The sequence below is a fragment of the Gymnogyps californianus genome, chromosome 2, assembly GCF_018139145.2.
Source record: "Gymnogyps californianus isolate 813 chromosome 2, ASM1813914v2, whole genome shotgun sequence".
Lineage (NCBI taxonomy): Eukaryota > Metazoa > Chordata > Aves > Accipitriformes > Cathartidae > Gymnogyps > Gymnogyps californianus.
In genome coordinates, this window is record NC_059472.1 from 112,314,859 (window position 1) to 112,328,375 (window position 13,517).

A 13,517-nucleotide genomic window follows, 5' to 3' on the forward strand; every position below is an offset into this window, starting at 1 on the left:
CTCTCTACAGCTTCCTGAGGAGGGGAAGTGGAGAGGGAGGTGCTGATCTCTTCTCCCTGGTACCCAGTGCCAGGACGCATGGGAATGGCTCAAAGCTCTGTCTGTCAGGGGAGGTTTGGACTTGACGTGAGGAAACATTTCTTTACTGAGAGGGTGGTCAAACCCTGGAACAGGCTTCCTGGAGAGGTGGTCGATGCCCCATGCCAGTCAGTGTTGAAGAGGCATTTGGACAATGCCCTTAATACCATGCTTGAACTTTTGGTCAGCCCTGAAGTGGTCAGGCAGTTGGACTGGATGATCGTTGTAGGTCCCTTCCAACTGAACTATGCTATTCTGTTTCATCTTCTCTGTTCTGTCCAACTTCAGTTACATAATCTTTCTGTTCGTTACATAAGATCAATGAATATTCGTGCTGCAGAGCTTAGTGCCACTGAAATGGCTGTAAATTGACACGAAGTCTGAATGCAACAGTGAAAAATGTGGAACCGTTAAGGGCAGAGTGAAGAGATAAGTTCATGCTCCTTGCTAAACAGTAGCAAAGTGGCGATGAACGTTTGGAAACCGTTTTCCTTCTGTATGGTGAGGGCCAGAAGCGATCTTTAAATCACTGGCATTAGGTTAGGCAGTAGGAATAAAAGAGGGAGAGTAGGGTGTTGGCATGAATAGATCGTTATTGTTTTTCAAACCCTGTGAATACTTTTGGTGTGAACTGCCTCAGCAGGACATAGAGCTTTCATGGAGGATGGTTATTGACTTTTGTGTTGTATTTTGAAGTGGGAACGTTGGGTCCACTTGGTCAGACCTGTAACTATGACTGATTTTGGAATAATCTTATGTTTTGTATGATATTGGAGTTAATTCATTAGTATCCAAATTTTACAAAACGTACCCATAGATTTAGGTTATAAAGTGAGTGTGATGCTTTGAAAAACTGTCTTTTTTCGTAATGGCTTTTCAGTGGTCTGATGCTCTGTCAGTCATGTTTTAGAACATCCAACTCTGTCTTGTGAGGCACTTTGCAAGGCAGAATTTATATGTGCAACCTCACTGATGGTGCTGCAACAAAGTGTTAAAGCATTTGTGTTAGTGGTTTGTTTTTGTGGGGGTTTTTTTGCAACACTTTGTTCATTCTGGTTATATTGTAGAATTTATCTAATGAGAGATCTTGCTAATTAGTTTCTTTGTACATAAAAGCTTGTTGATATTTTAATGTTTATTACATTTATACTGAAATTTTATATTTGCATTTTGAAGTATGAGGCTGGCAAGCTACATTTGGGTTGGATTGGTGTGGCTTGTTGCAGCCTCACTCAGCATGTAGTTGTGAAATTCCTCTGAATAGATGTTCAGTGCTGACAGGAACAACAAGTTCATATTGACATCATAAAATGTGTCATTTTCTTCTGCCCTTTTTCTTTGTTTAGATTCAATTTTATAAGTGTTTTTTTTTTTTTCTTCTTTTGCCAGTCTTTTTTTTTTTTTTTTTGTTAATTTCTTAAAGGAATCAGATAGTATTCTGTATGTAAATGCTTGAATCCCGGTCAGTTTGCAAAACTCTTAAACCATAAGCAGCTCTACTATGTTCCTAAAGTATTAGGAGGCTTGAGTTTCAAATCTGGTCTAAGAGGACCATGGTCAGAAATAACCAAAATAACTAATTTTGTTGCATGCTCTCGTGGCTGATTCATGACATATTCTGCTCTGGAGACTTTGTAGTAAGGTAGAACTTTTCACAGACAGTACGTGGAACTGGTTGTTTTCTTTAAAAGGAAAATCTAGACCAGGCTTTACTGAGATGTTATAGTTAGTAATTGTTGAAGTACATTATGATATGGGATAATTAGTTCTGGAATTAGTATTATTGTTGATATGTTATCTCTGTGTAGGTCCCTTCCAAATCCCCTCCACCAACTGGCAACAGAAGCAGGACATCTTCGTTTACAGATCAGAATGATGAAGGCACTTTAACACCAGACAAAGAGGTCAGTTGAGAACTGTTTTTCTGTATTTTTCAACTTTAAAAAAAATAATCTAACTTTGTGTCCTTGATTAACTTTTTTTTTTTGATTCCTCAATCTCACTATTTTCTGTGCATTTATAGATATGAATAGTCTAATTTTTAGGTTAAAAACTGAAGTGTTTAATGTTAGTAAAACAGACCTTTAAGCTGTAGTGATTAACACCCAGATTAGGAAACCTTTTAAGTCCTTCTTCAGGTCTTAAAAATCTTACCCCTGAACTGAACTCAGTAAGGTAGTGGGACAGAAGTTAAATTCAGAGGAACTAACTTTGTTTTTTATGCCTCTTTTGGTTGAAAAGTTGGGGGAATCAAGTTAACTGCACAGGTAACTTGAGGTAGATGAGCCTGAAGGCTTAAACTCAGCCCTTGTGAATGTTTCTAACCATACTAGTAATAATTACCAAATTAAAAAAAAACAACCAAACAAAAAGAAACAAAAAAACCCAAACAACAAACCAAACTGAGTCTAAATTATCAATCATAAAATATCATTAAAATCACTCTCAGGATGATGGGTAACCATGACTTGCATAATAGAGCAAACAGAGGAGATCATCCGCACTCATTTTTTTTCATATTGAGTACTATAGCTTTTTTGAAGTGGCTTGATTAAAAAGGAAAAAACAAACAAAAAAAGCCCTTACTTAGTTAATGTGAAAATAGGCCAGTGGAGTAAAGCAGGGAACTTCTGTGATTCTGTGAACTTTGTCAGAGGAAATGTTGAGTTCCCAGCCAGAAAATTCAGTTGCTGGGTTTTCCTACAAAAAAGATGTGTTTTCTTGCAGTGGGACAATCCACTTTCATTTTTAACACCACGTTTTCTTCAGATGGTCAGCTATAGTCTTAGATTCCATTATGAACACTACCTTTGATTACAGCTTGGCAGTTTGCTTTCTGCAATGATAACAGAAATGAAAGAAAGAGTACTTCATGATTTTGTTTTGTATTTTGGAAATGCAGTATTGAGTTTTCTAATAAATGGGTTTTTTTCTCTACATATGTGTGTGTATATATATGTAATGACTTCGCTCTGTCCCTGGAGAGAGGTTTTCTGTTAACTGATGCTCCATAATGTCAGCAAGCAGTGTCACCCAGGATAAATTATTAAGTGTTTCAGTAAGGAGATTTTGCTGGGTTTTTGCTTCATCCCCCCCCCCTGAAAAACAACCTGCATTTCTATTCTTAATGCAGAGTACAGAAGTGGCATATTGCCGCATGAGAACTACCACTGTGGCCTAGAAGGAATGAGTTGGTGCCAAGAGTTGGCATCATCAGTGACCAGTGCAAACATAAAGATTGCCCCCCCCCCCTTTTTTTTTTTATTTCATTATGTGTATCCATTGTAAAATGTGGTAGAGGTTAAAGGACTGATTTGGCCAAGGTTTTCAGACTTTTTAAGCAGCAGCAGCAGCTTAGTGGAATATGAAATACTGAAGCCATGAGACACAGTGATGTTCCTCTGTGCAACTGATTCACTGCTTTTGTCTGTTATTAACTTGGCCCTGCCTACACAAAAGGAAGACATTTTCTTCTCTCTTTTCAGTGGGAAATAATGAAGGGAAAGATTAAGTGGTAACACACCTCATCCCTTTTATCATACAAGTACCAACTGCTTTTCTGCTCAAATAGTGTAACTCATACATTGAGTGAAAGGCAGAATACTTTTCCTTAACTTCTATTTCTGCTTTTATTCCAGATCTGAAAAAGGTTTGTGAGCCTGAAGGCTTATCTTCTTTTTCAGTTTTATCAATTAATTTAGTAAAAAATACTAGTTCTCTTCACAATTCAGATAACATATTTAAAAAATAAATACATTTCCAAATGTTGTCGGGTGCTACTGATATGTCACCTGTTTGTATCGATGATTTCTGTAGTGTTCGTCATTTCTATGGAGAACTACACTTTGTCTTGTAGTGCTTCATTAGATTTATGTTGCTCCCCCCAGCAGACTGTTTTTTCAGACTGCTTTTCCAGACAAACAGGGGAAGCAAAGAATTCCCATAGGACATGCCAAGTTATGTTGGACAAACATTATGCTCTAAATACAGTGGTTACACTGGAATGATCAGAGAGGCAGAAGGAGAAATAAGATTAAGAATGGAAACAGAGTACTAAAGTGACCTCAGATTTACAGTTATCCTTGGGCTTAGGGAGCTGCTATGAGAATTTTACTTGTGAAACATACCCTCTGATTGAAAATTCAGAAAGTAGTGAAGCTGCTAAAGGAATGAAAATAGCTTCTTTTTTTGTAAGGACTGGTTTTATGTCAAATGGAAAATTTTACTAAAATAAAGATAAATTTAAATGATCAAGATATGAAATCTCCTTTCTCCAAATATTTCTCATAAATGTTAACAGAATGATTAAAAGCAAATCATCTCTAACTTGTTTGTTGGATTAGATTTTCATAAAATTCAGTTCAGCAGCAGTATTGCTATGCTTAAAAAAGATGCAGATATTGCATACTATCACTGAAAATATATGTCCTGATTATATGGGTGCGTTACCTCTTTTGGGGGGCGTTTTTTGCAGTGTTCTCATTTGATCAGGCAGATGTTTTATGTAGAGGTGGCAATGGCATTACAATGAACTAAAGTTGGACAACATTTACTACACTGAAAATGTTTGGGTTTTGAAGAGTATGATATGCTAAAATGTTCTTGCAGTACATGAATAATTGCTAACCCTTTCGGTACTGAAAGCTAAGCAAAATTATAGTGTTTCATAGTTCTCTTGTATGTTCTCTGTCCTCCCTCTGGCCTATTATGTTTTAGTATGTCTTTAATAGATCGTATTTTTGGATTTTTAGTGCTGTAATGTGAAAGTTGCAAGTATTGCACATGAAAGCTTTGATTTAAACTCAGAATATTTTTAGAATAAAAACAATTTTAGAGTGAATTACAGTTATAAATGACAGCATTAGTCTGATCAAAGAATTATAATAAAACATATGGGCAAACATTGTTGCTTTATATTCTGCAGTGATAAGATTTTTCTATTTTTCAAAATTCCAAAACATTCTCAGTTCAAAAAAAAAACCAACAACCTTGTGTGCTCCATTCATGGAATACTAGGTAAGTTTCTTTTTCTTCCCCACTTTCTTCTTCAGCTTCTATTTTAGTGGAGCTGTGAATCTCCAAAGGCAGTGTTACAGAGAAGCTCATAATTTTTTCATGTATAAGGAAAAAGCAGAAGTCTGTCTAGTTCTGTATTCTGTTCTTGCAAGTGGCCCATAAAATATGACTACATTGTGAGGTAAAAGCGTATATTGGTACTTCCATAGAACTTCTTCAGACAAATTGCATATCACATGCTGAGTTGGTCTTGGCGCCATTTGAAACAGCCCTGGATGATTAAAACATGCTGACTTGGTGCTTCCACTCTTTTCTAGGGACAAATAGTGTTTGGTTTTTGAACTGTTACTACACTGACTCTTGAACAGAATTTGAGGTGTAGTATATTCAGTATTCAGTATAGTTCCTAGAAGTTCAAAATTTTCTTTCTGTTCTGTAGTATACGTATTTACAAGTCAAGCCCACATGCAGAAGATAAGAAAGATAGTTTGGAGCCGTCAACTGAGAGCAAACAGCTGATAGCTTGTTGTGGATGACCTACCAGTCATGCAGATCCAAATATCACTCACATCCTCACGAGTGTTGTGGAAGTGACAGCAGAGCACAATATATATAGCTCTTCTTGGAGCTAAAGATAAACTAGCCAAGGTACTGTTCAGTCTCACTTTAGTGCTATATAATGACTGTGTCTTTAAATTAATTGAAATGTTTTTCTAGTGTGGACAGTAAAGCAGGACAGGTAAAGCTGAAATAATATTCCTTCAGTACCTTTGTTAATGCTGCATCTTTCCTGTATTCATAGACTTAATTTGAAGTACTTCTAAATAGACATTGCCATGCAAAGATGGTAGTGGTTCAGATATGTCTATATCATTTTCCTTTCTGACATGCAAATCTAAAACTAAATTTTGGAGGATGTATAACATAGTTTGTATCTAAAGCCTGGATTTTACAACTCCTGATGTGTACACCAGCGTGTTTAGATTGCTCATCAGAATGAAAAATAAACCAGAAAAAGAGTTGTGTTTGATTTCTGTACTACCTCTTTCTGAAAATGCAGTTCTGCACTCTTAGATTCTGGGGCTTTTTTAATTGCAGAGAGAAACCTTGAACTTTCAGCTGTTCCTTCAGTTTTTCCTATTCCCTGATCACAGTAGGGATGAGGCATAAAAGGTTCTGTTGCAAATTGCACAAACTGTCTATAAATAAATATTTGTGTAAATCAGCAAATTACTGAGTTATTCACAACTTTTTTCTGGCATTCCCCAGCTTGGACAAATAACCAAATATATTTATTTATATATTTTACTGTGGGGAATGAGTTACTTATCAGTAAGAGTTGAAACTCTAAACCTTTAGCCTGATAGCTGACATCCCCCAGCTCCTTGAACTAGATGAGCAAATACTGGCTTGTCTCTTAGACAAGCTTATAGTCTGATCCCTTTCCCTCTGTCTTACTGTGCTTGTATACAACATAGCAAAACTGTCCCCATACAATTACAGAAGCTTTTAAGCACTAACATACTACAAATGCACATATACCATGATGCACTTTGCTAACAAAGTGTATGAATTTTCAGATTTGCTTGATAACAGGTTAATCTGAAATTTGGAACCACTGATTCTCTTCTTTTTTTCTGGAAGCGAATAATGACTGCTTTGGCAATCAAACATTTATTATATGTATGTAACATGCGTTGGTTCAACTACTGCCATCTCCAGAGCAATGAGACTTGGGTCAAACTCTAACCCGTGTTAAATTCTGTTTTTTGTTTCACAGCATGGTAAGGAAGCCCTTTGATCTAGGGATCACATGTACTTTGGCCTTTGTGCCCCACTCATCAGAATCTTAGCAAAGTGTGGTAATTCTTCAGAGGGAGGAGGAATAGCAAGAATAATACGAACACAGTTGGTTCTGGAGTTTAGAAAGTCCGTAAAGAATAAGTAAGGCTGCTTAACTTAGGCCAAACTTGAGGGCTACAAAAACTGTTCGGAATTTTGGAAATACAAGGGTTATTTAAAAAGTGACTTTATGTATTGTTCTTTGATAATACTGAAGGAAACATAGCGTCATCTGGTGTCTAGCTTCATCACCTAACTTACCTCATTTGTAACTTTCTTTGCAAGATAGAAATGTTTGTTGTTTAGTGAGATTTTTACTTGCAAAAAAAAGAATATGAGTTAAATATTGTGACAAAAGATCAGCAATATCATCGCCTTAATTTGGTGCCTGAGATTAAGGTTGGTATGGGGTAGGGAGTTCATTTACCCTGGAGTATGTTTGAAACAGAATGTTGGAAGATCTTAGGATTTCTATAGCAAGCTTCAAGTGTGACTTGATGGCATTCAGAGGATTAGAGAAGGTTAGTTAAAGGATTATTTACATTTTTGCACGTTCTGTCTGTTTCCAGTGTGCTTCAGCCCAGTTGGATTCCCTGCTTGTCTAGTTTTAGTGATCACATTACTGGCATAGTGCTAGTGTGGTGCTAGTGATGCATTAGACAGTATAGCACCAGATATATTTAATGCTTCTGAAGCTACTAAGATAATTGAGAGTGGGTTTTAGGCCAGATCCTGAAGTGCAAGAATCCATTGTAGAAATATTTATATCTGTTTAATTTTGGCAGACTAGCAGGTTGTTTCTTGCCTTTTTTCCAGGCATAGGTGAATCATTTTTAGACTTTTAATACCCCGTCCCCCCCCAAAGTTAACTAGACAGCTGGTTTTAAAGCCATACTGAATAGGTGATTAAAAAAATTAACATGCAGATAAAAAACACATGTATATATTGGAAAGCATTAGGTAGTGTAATTATAGGACTCATTAGAGAGCTCTGCCTATAATTTAGCTGTAAAAATGTAACAGGTAATGAGCTGCTGGAGTAACAAAAATACTGTGAGCAAGTACTTAAATATTTTCATTGTTGGGCACCCAACATCTGAGAATGGAGGATGAACTCGCTAATGAGAAGATGCAGCCAGTTCTAAATGTACTAAGGAAATACCACTCTTGGAGCATGACTGAGTGTATTTTATCTTTTGTAGCTATTTGAAGTGTGAAACTCTTGTCTTGGCTACTGGGGAGGAAATATTTTGTGATTTCATTTTGATACAGTGATTACTGTTCTGCCTCAGTATTGTTGTCTTCTGCCTTTCTTTATTTGTAGGGTTGGCTCCTTCCCTTTTGTGTTTGCCTTTACTCAAGCAACAGTAGGGTGAAGCTGAGATGATTTAGTGATGTTCTTGCATCAGGTTTCTGACTAACATCTGTGAAACTCAACAGTATTGTTAATTGCATTCTACAGTTTGTGTAAACTATTAGTTATGATAGAGACCATGGAGTTGTATGTCTGCAAACTCAAGCAGTACTGCATCAATTTATATTCATAAGCTTTTTTCTTTCTTTTTCTCAAAACCATAACAGTTAGGATTGGCATATTTTAGGCTGTGGATAGCTTGGATCTTCTTATCTTGCTAAAAAGGAGTTACGTACGCTCCGTATCACTTGCCTACCAGGTAGTTTGAGTGAATTTTTAAAATTAACTTTTTCACAGAATCATAGAATGGTTTGGGTTGGAAGGGACCTTGAAGATTATCTAGTTCCAACCCCCCCTGCCGTGGGCAGGGACACCTTCCACTAGACCAGGTTGCTCAAAGCCCCATCCAACCTGGCCTTGAACGCTTCCACGGATGGGGCATCCACAACCCCTCTGGGCAACCTGTTCCAGTGCCTCACCACCCTCACAGTAAAGAATTTCTTCCTTACATCTAATCTAAATCTACCCTCTTTCAGTTTAAAGCCATTACCCCTTGTCCTATCACCACATGCCCTTGTAAAAAGTCCCTCTCCGGCTTTCTTGTAGGCCCCCTTTAGGTACTGGAAGGCTGCTATAAGGTCTCCCTGGAGCCTTCTCTTCTCCAGGCTGAACAACCCCAACTCTCTCAGCCTGTCTTCGTAGGAGAGGTGCTCCAGCCCTCTGATCATCTTCGTGGCCCTCCTCTGGACTCGCTCCAACAGGTCCATGTCCTTCTTCTGTTGGGGCCCCCAGAGCTGAATGCAGTACTCCAGGTGGAGTCTCACAAGAGCAGAGTAGAGGGGGAGAATTGCCTCCCTCGACCTGCTGGTCACATTTCTCTTGATGCAGCCCATGATACGGTTGGCTTTCTGGGCTGCAAACACACATTGCCAGGTCATGCTGAGCTTCTCGTCAACCAACACCCCCAAGTCCTTCCTCTCAGGGCTGCTCTCAATCCATTCTCCGCCCAGCCTGTATTTGTGCTTGGGATTGCCCCGACCCATGTGCAGGACCTTGCACTTGGCCTTGTTGAACTTCATGAGGCTCGCACGGGCCGATGTCTCAAGCCTGTCAAGGTCCCTCTGGATGGCATCCCTTCCCTCCAGTGTGTCAACCGCACCACACAGCTTGGTGTCGTCAGCAAACTTGCTGAGGGTGCACTCAATCCTACTGTCCATGTCGCCAACAAAGATGTTAAACAGCACCGGTCCCAATGCCGACCCCTGAGGAACGCCACTCATCACTGGTCTCCACTTGGACATCAAGCTGTTGAGTGCAACTCTTTGAGTGTGACCATCCAGCCAATTCCTTATCCCCCGAGTGGTCCATCTGTCAAATCCATGTCTCTCCAATTTAGAGCTCTTTGTCATCTTACCCGTAAGTTTTGGGTTTTGTAATTAACGTTTTGTGAAAGACTTACTGTCTAAACCTTTTCTTAGAACTTGGCTGCACTGACATGGTCATGGACTTCAGGGGATGATTGAAAATATAACAATTCATGGATGCTGAACATACAGTCCAATTTTTTTTTATTTTGGATGAAAAATAATAACTTGTTAGAGATTAAATAGGAATTATTTTTAATGCAAGTTGCTTGGTGTACTATTTAATGGAATTAGGATTAACCAAAATAATGCTATGATGAAATGTCACAACTTAATATTTTAAGAAGCAAACATTAGCATACTGTTACTATGAAGAGATAATTTGAACCATCTGTGGTTCCTGAAGTTCTTGATGGTCATGTTTTTAAAAGTGACTTAACTAAGCTGAAGATAATATGTTACGTGTTGAAAATGTTAATGATCTTTTGGTTAATAATATTTGCCATAATCCATTTATGAGTGCTTTGCAGACTGTTTCATCATCTTAACTGGTCTTCTCTAAACATAGAAAGTAATTTTTGTCTTAAAGATTTCATCATTTTATTTGTAGTTGAGAATTTGCATGCTTCTAATTCACGAGGCCGTCAGGCTTGCTTGTAGTACTACTGCTGTATGTTTGTACACTTGTGTCTGCATAGTATTTGCAATTTCTTTTTCTGGCATATACCCTTTCAAGAGGTACATGTACAAAATGCATAGCACAGCCAAGGCTATGAGCTTCTACAACCATCACCACTTGACGAAGATTTTCTGGAATCGTTAACGCTTGTCAGCTTCCTTATTTTTGTTTTGCCTAAAAGCTCAGGTGAGGAAAGAAACTTACGTGGGTTTTACACACTTGAATAAATATATAGCAGGAGCTTTAACAGAGCTTACTCTTAGGAATTATACTTCTAACAGGCTGAGAGAGGGGGACTGGTGACCAGTCTGACCAAACTCAGTGTGTGGTTGCAGCCACAGTGGATGCACTGGGCAAGTGTGTCCAGGCTGGGGGGGAAGAAGAGTGGGAACAGGAGAAATGGGACCATCTCCTTTGTTAACAGCTCATGTTTATAGTAGCTTAAAAGTGAGAAGTTTCACCTGAGTTTCTTGGACCTAGCTAGTTCTTGGCAAATCAAGTAAACTATGGGAACACTTGCCCTGTGCCGTCTTTGGGAATGCCATGACAAGGGCAGCTGAATAATAGAAGTCAGAATTAATTGTCACTGTACTTACCAGGTTGAGAAGTAAAAGTTGGGCATAAATTTTAGAATTAGTGCTCTGCAGATACCCTGACTGTAAAGACAGTTCACAATTTTGTAGTGGTTTGTTTTGTTTGGGGTTTTTTTTGACCATGATCCAAAGCTTTTTTCCCTTTGTGGCTCTAGAAGACTTTCTGGTATAACTAGCAGGGTTCTCCAGCAATGGACATTGGTACTGGGGGCAGTGTGTGTATGTGTATATATACGTATGTATATAGTATAGTGAATCAAATAGGAGGCAATAAAAGCACATTGTTTAGGTTTTTATTTTGCTTTGTTTTCTGCAGGATTGGTAATTTAGGTCTTAGTTACTCAGGTTTTTCAGTAATTATTTATTTGGGTTTTTTTCGGTGTAGAAATACATTAGAGAAAAGACATAGGGAGTCAGTACCGACATTCAGAGGCTATTGTGTATGGCTGTCACTGAACATTAAGCACTTAATACAGTTTCTGAAAGGGTTTCGTGGGCACAGATGGCAAGTCATGTAGCATTCCAGATCTTACACATGAAAATATTTTTCCTCTCTCAATTTGAATTTACATAATTTGTCTACTGGAGCACTGGAGTCAATGTAACAGTCACCAAAAAAAAAAAAATCAAACTCTAACTTGCATTGTAATAGATTTGATTCCTAAAAATACTATTTAGTAACTTGAAATAAAACAAAATTGTTCTGAAATAATGAGAAAGAAAAACCATATCATGTTTTGGTTCAGTCAGCAGACAGCACAGTTCTGAAATCTCAGCCTATAAGAAAGTTGAACCTTGAACTTTTGCGTGTTAGTAAAATCATGAGAGGAGTATTTTTTTGAAATCTGTTAGAGCATCCTAACAGCATTAGATTCCATTCCATTACATGTATATATCCAGTTTGAATTCAAATTCCAGTCTCTTTCTCTTCATGTTTTTTGTCTCTAGGAATTTAAATCCCTTTGTTGATACTGACTTGATAAAATGGTTAATTCAATTTGTGGTGTTTTTACAAAATAGTCTGCTAGTAGTTTGAAAAATTTTGTAAGGAATTTTTTTGATGTAGTTAGAATTCTAGTGTATAAGAGCACTAGAAGATAAATAGTCAACAGTATGCAATTTATATTTTTTATAACTGAAATACTGATAGAATTTTTAGAGTAACGAGTTTTTCACCCATAACTGAGAGCAAAGAAGGCTCAGTGGTATCTGAAGATAAGTCATCCACAGAAGTTTAAAAAAAATTACAATATCGGTGCCTGAAGCATTGTCTTTATCTTCGGCTAAACTGGGATATTCTGTTTTTAATTGTGTCTTTCTGTACTTCTAAATGGTCAAAACTGTATTTTGGCTGTTCTGAAATGATGTAATGCATATTTTCTGGTTATGTCCTGCCTTTATCAATATCTATTGTCTCAAACTGCTGTATTGTTTGATGATGTTTTTAATAGTGTGGAAAAATTGAGTAAAATCGTGCAACGTTCTTTACCTTATTACTTGATTTATTTTCATTTTCCTACTTTTTGCATTGAATGACAGCTGCTAGCCGGGATGATAGCAGAACCTGCTTTTCTCTCTGAGTATACTATCTTTGCTTTGGATCCCACCAAACAACCTAAGCCACAGAGTGACGGTGTGGTGAGTCCTCCCACCCCTCTTAGTGATGCCTTTAACAGGGGGAGGAGAGTACTGTACTAGAAGGCAAACCTAGTGTTGCTTGTGGCTTGTTCTCACAAAGGCATCTATCTTAACTGCCCTGTTGCTAACCCTGCACTAAATTTCACGGAGGTAGTACCTGATAGCTCCTGGCTGGTGTGCTGTATGATGTGAATTTATTGTAACATAAAAAAATTAACACGTTTTCTGTTATACAGGTAACCACACTCTACACAACTTTTAAATAATTGTTGCACAAGTTTGTATGTTTGTTGCGTAAATTCATTAATACCATTGAAAGTCTTCATTTTTATATATGTCTATGTATTGCAACGTAAGTCGATATGATAAACGTTGAGATTGTTTTTGTCTAAAAATCACATGCTTTTTGCTGTGTATAGTGAAAGCCTCACAATGTCATTTACTACTAATGGTAGCAGGAAATAATTATCTCGTATAGACACTGAAATTCAGCTACTTCTAGTTGGTAACCTGGCAGCTATTATTGTAAGGATAAATAGTCTTTTTTTTTTTTCATAATTAGATTTTATTTTAAAGGTATATTTCTTTGCCTGGAAATGTTGTTTTCATAGTATACGAGTGGAGAAGCTCAGTGAGAAGAGAACAAGGAGTGGAGAAAAAGAAGCAGGCATAGGGAGGAAAGCAGCCTTCTACTTTCTAACATATGCACGTACAAAGCTGTATTCTTCTCGTTATTGTCACGGGACTGGGATGGCATCTTTCACATGCTTCAGAGGCATAGCATTCCTGAGTCCACAGTGATTCAAAACACAGTGTTTTTTTAGAGTCCCAGCTCGTCCTCATACTTCATGATTACTTTACTTTTCCAGTTTAGCAAGTGCTTTTTTGCTGCT

The 13,517-nt window shown here is 37.7% G+C and overlaps 1 protein-coding gene across 1 annotated transcript in view; it reads left to right on the forward strand.

Moving 5' to 3' along the window:
* The first annotated feature begins 546 nt into the window (after positions 1 to 546).
* Positions 547 to 13,517, forward strand: part of GOLGA4 (golgin A4) — a 66,772-nt gene continuing 53,801 nt past the window's right edge. The window contains exons 1-3 of the mRNA XM_050915799.1: positions 547 to 579; positions 1,887 to 1,982; positions 12,526 to 12,624. Coding sequence (XP_050771756.1) covers positions 547 to 579; positions 1,887 to 1,982; positions 12,526 to 12,624 — 228 coding nt within the window. The remainder of the gene's footprint in view (positions 580 to 1,886; positions 1,983 to 12,525; positions 12,625 to 13,517) is intronic.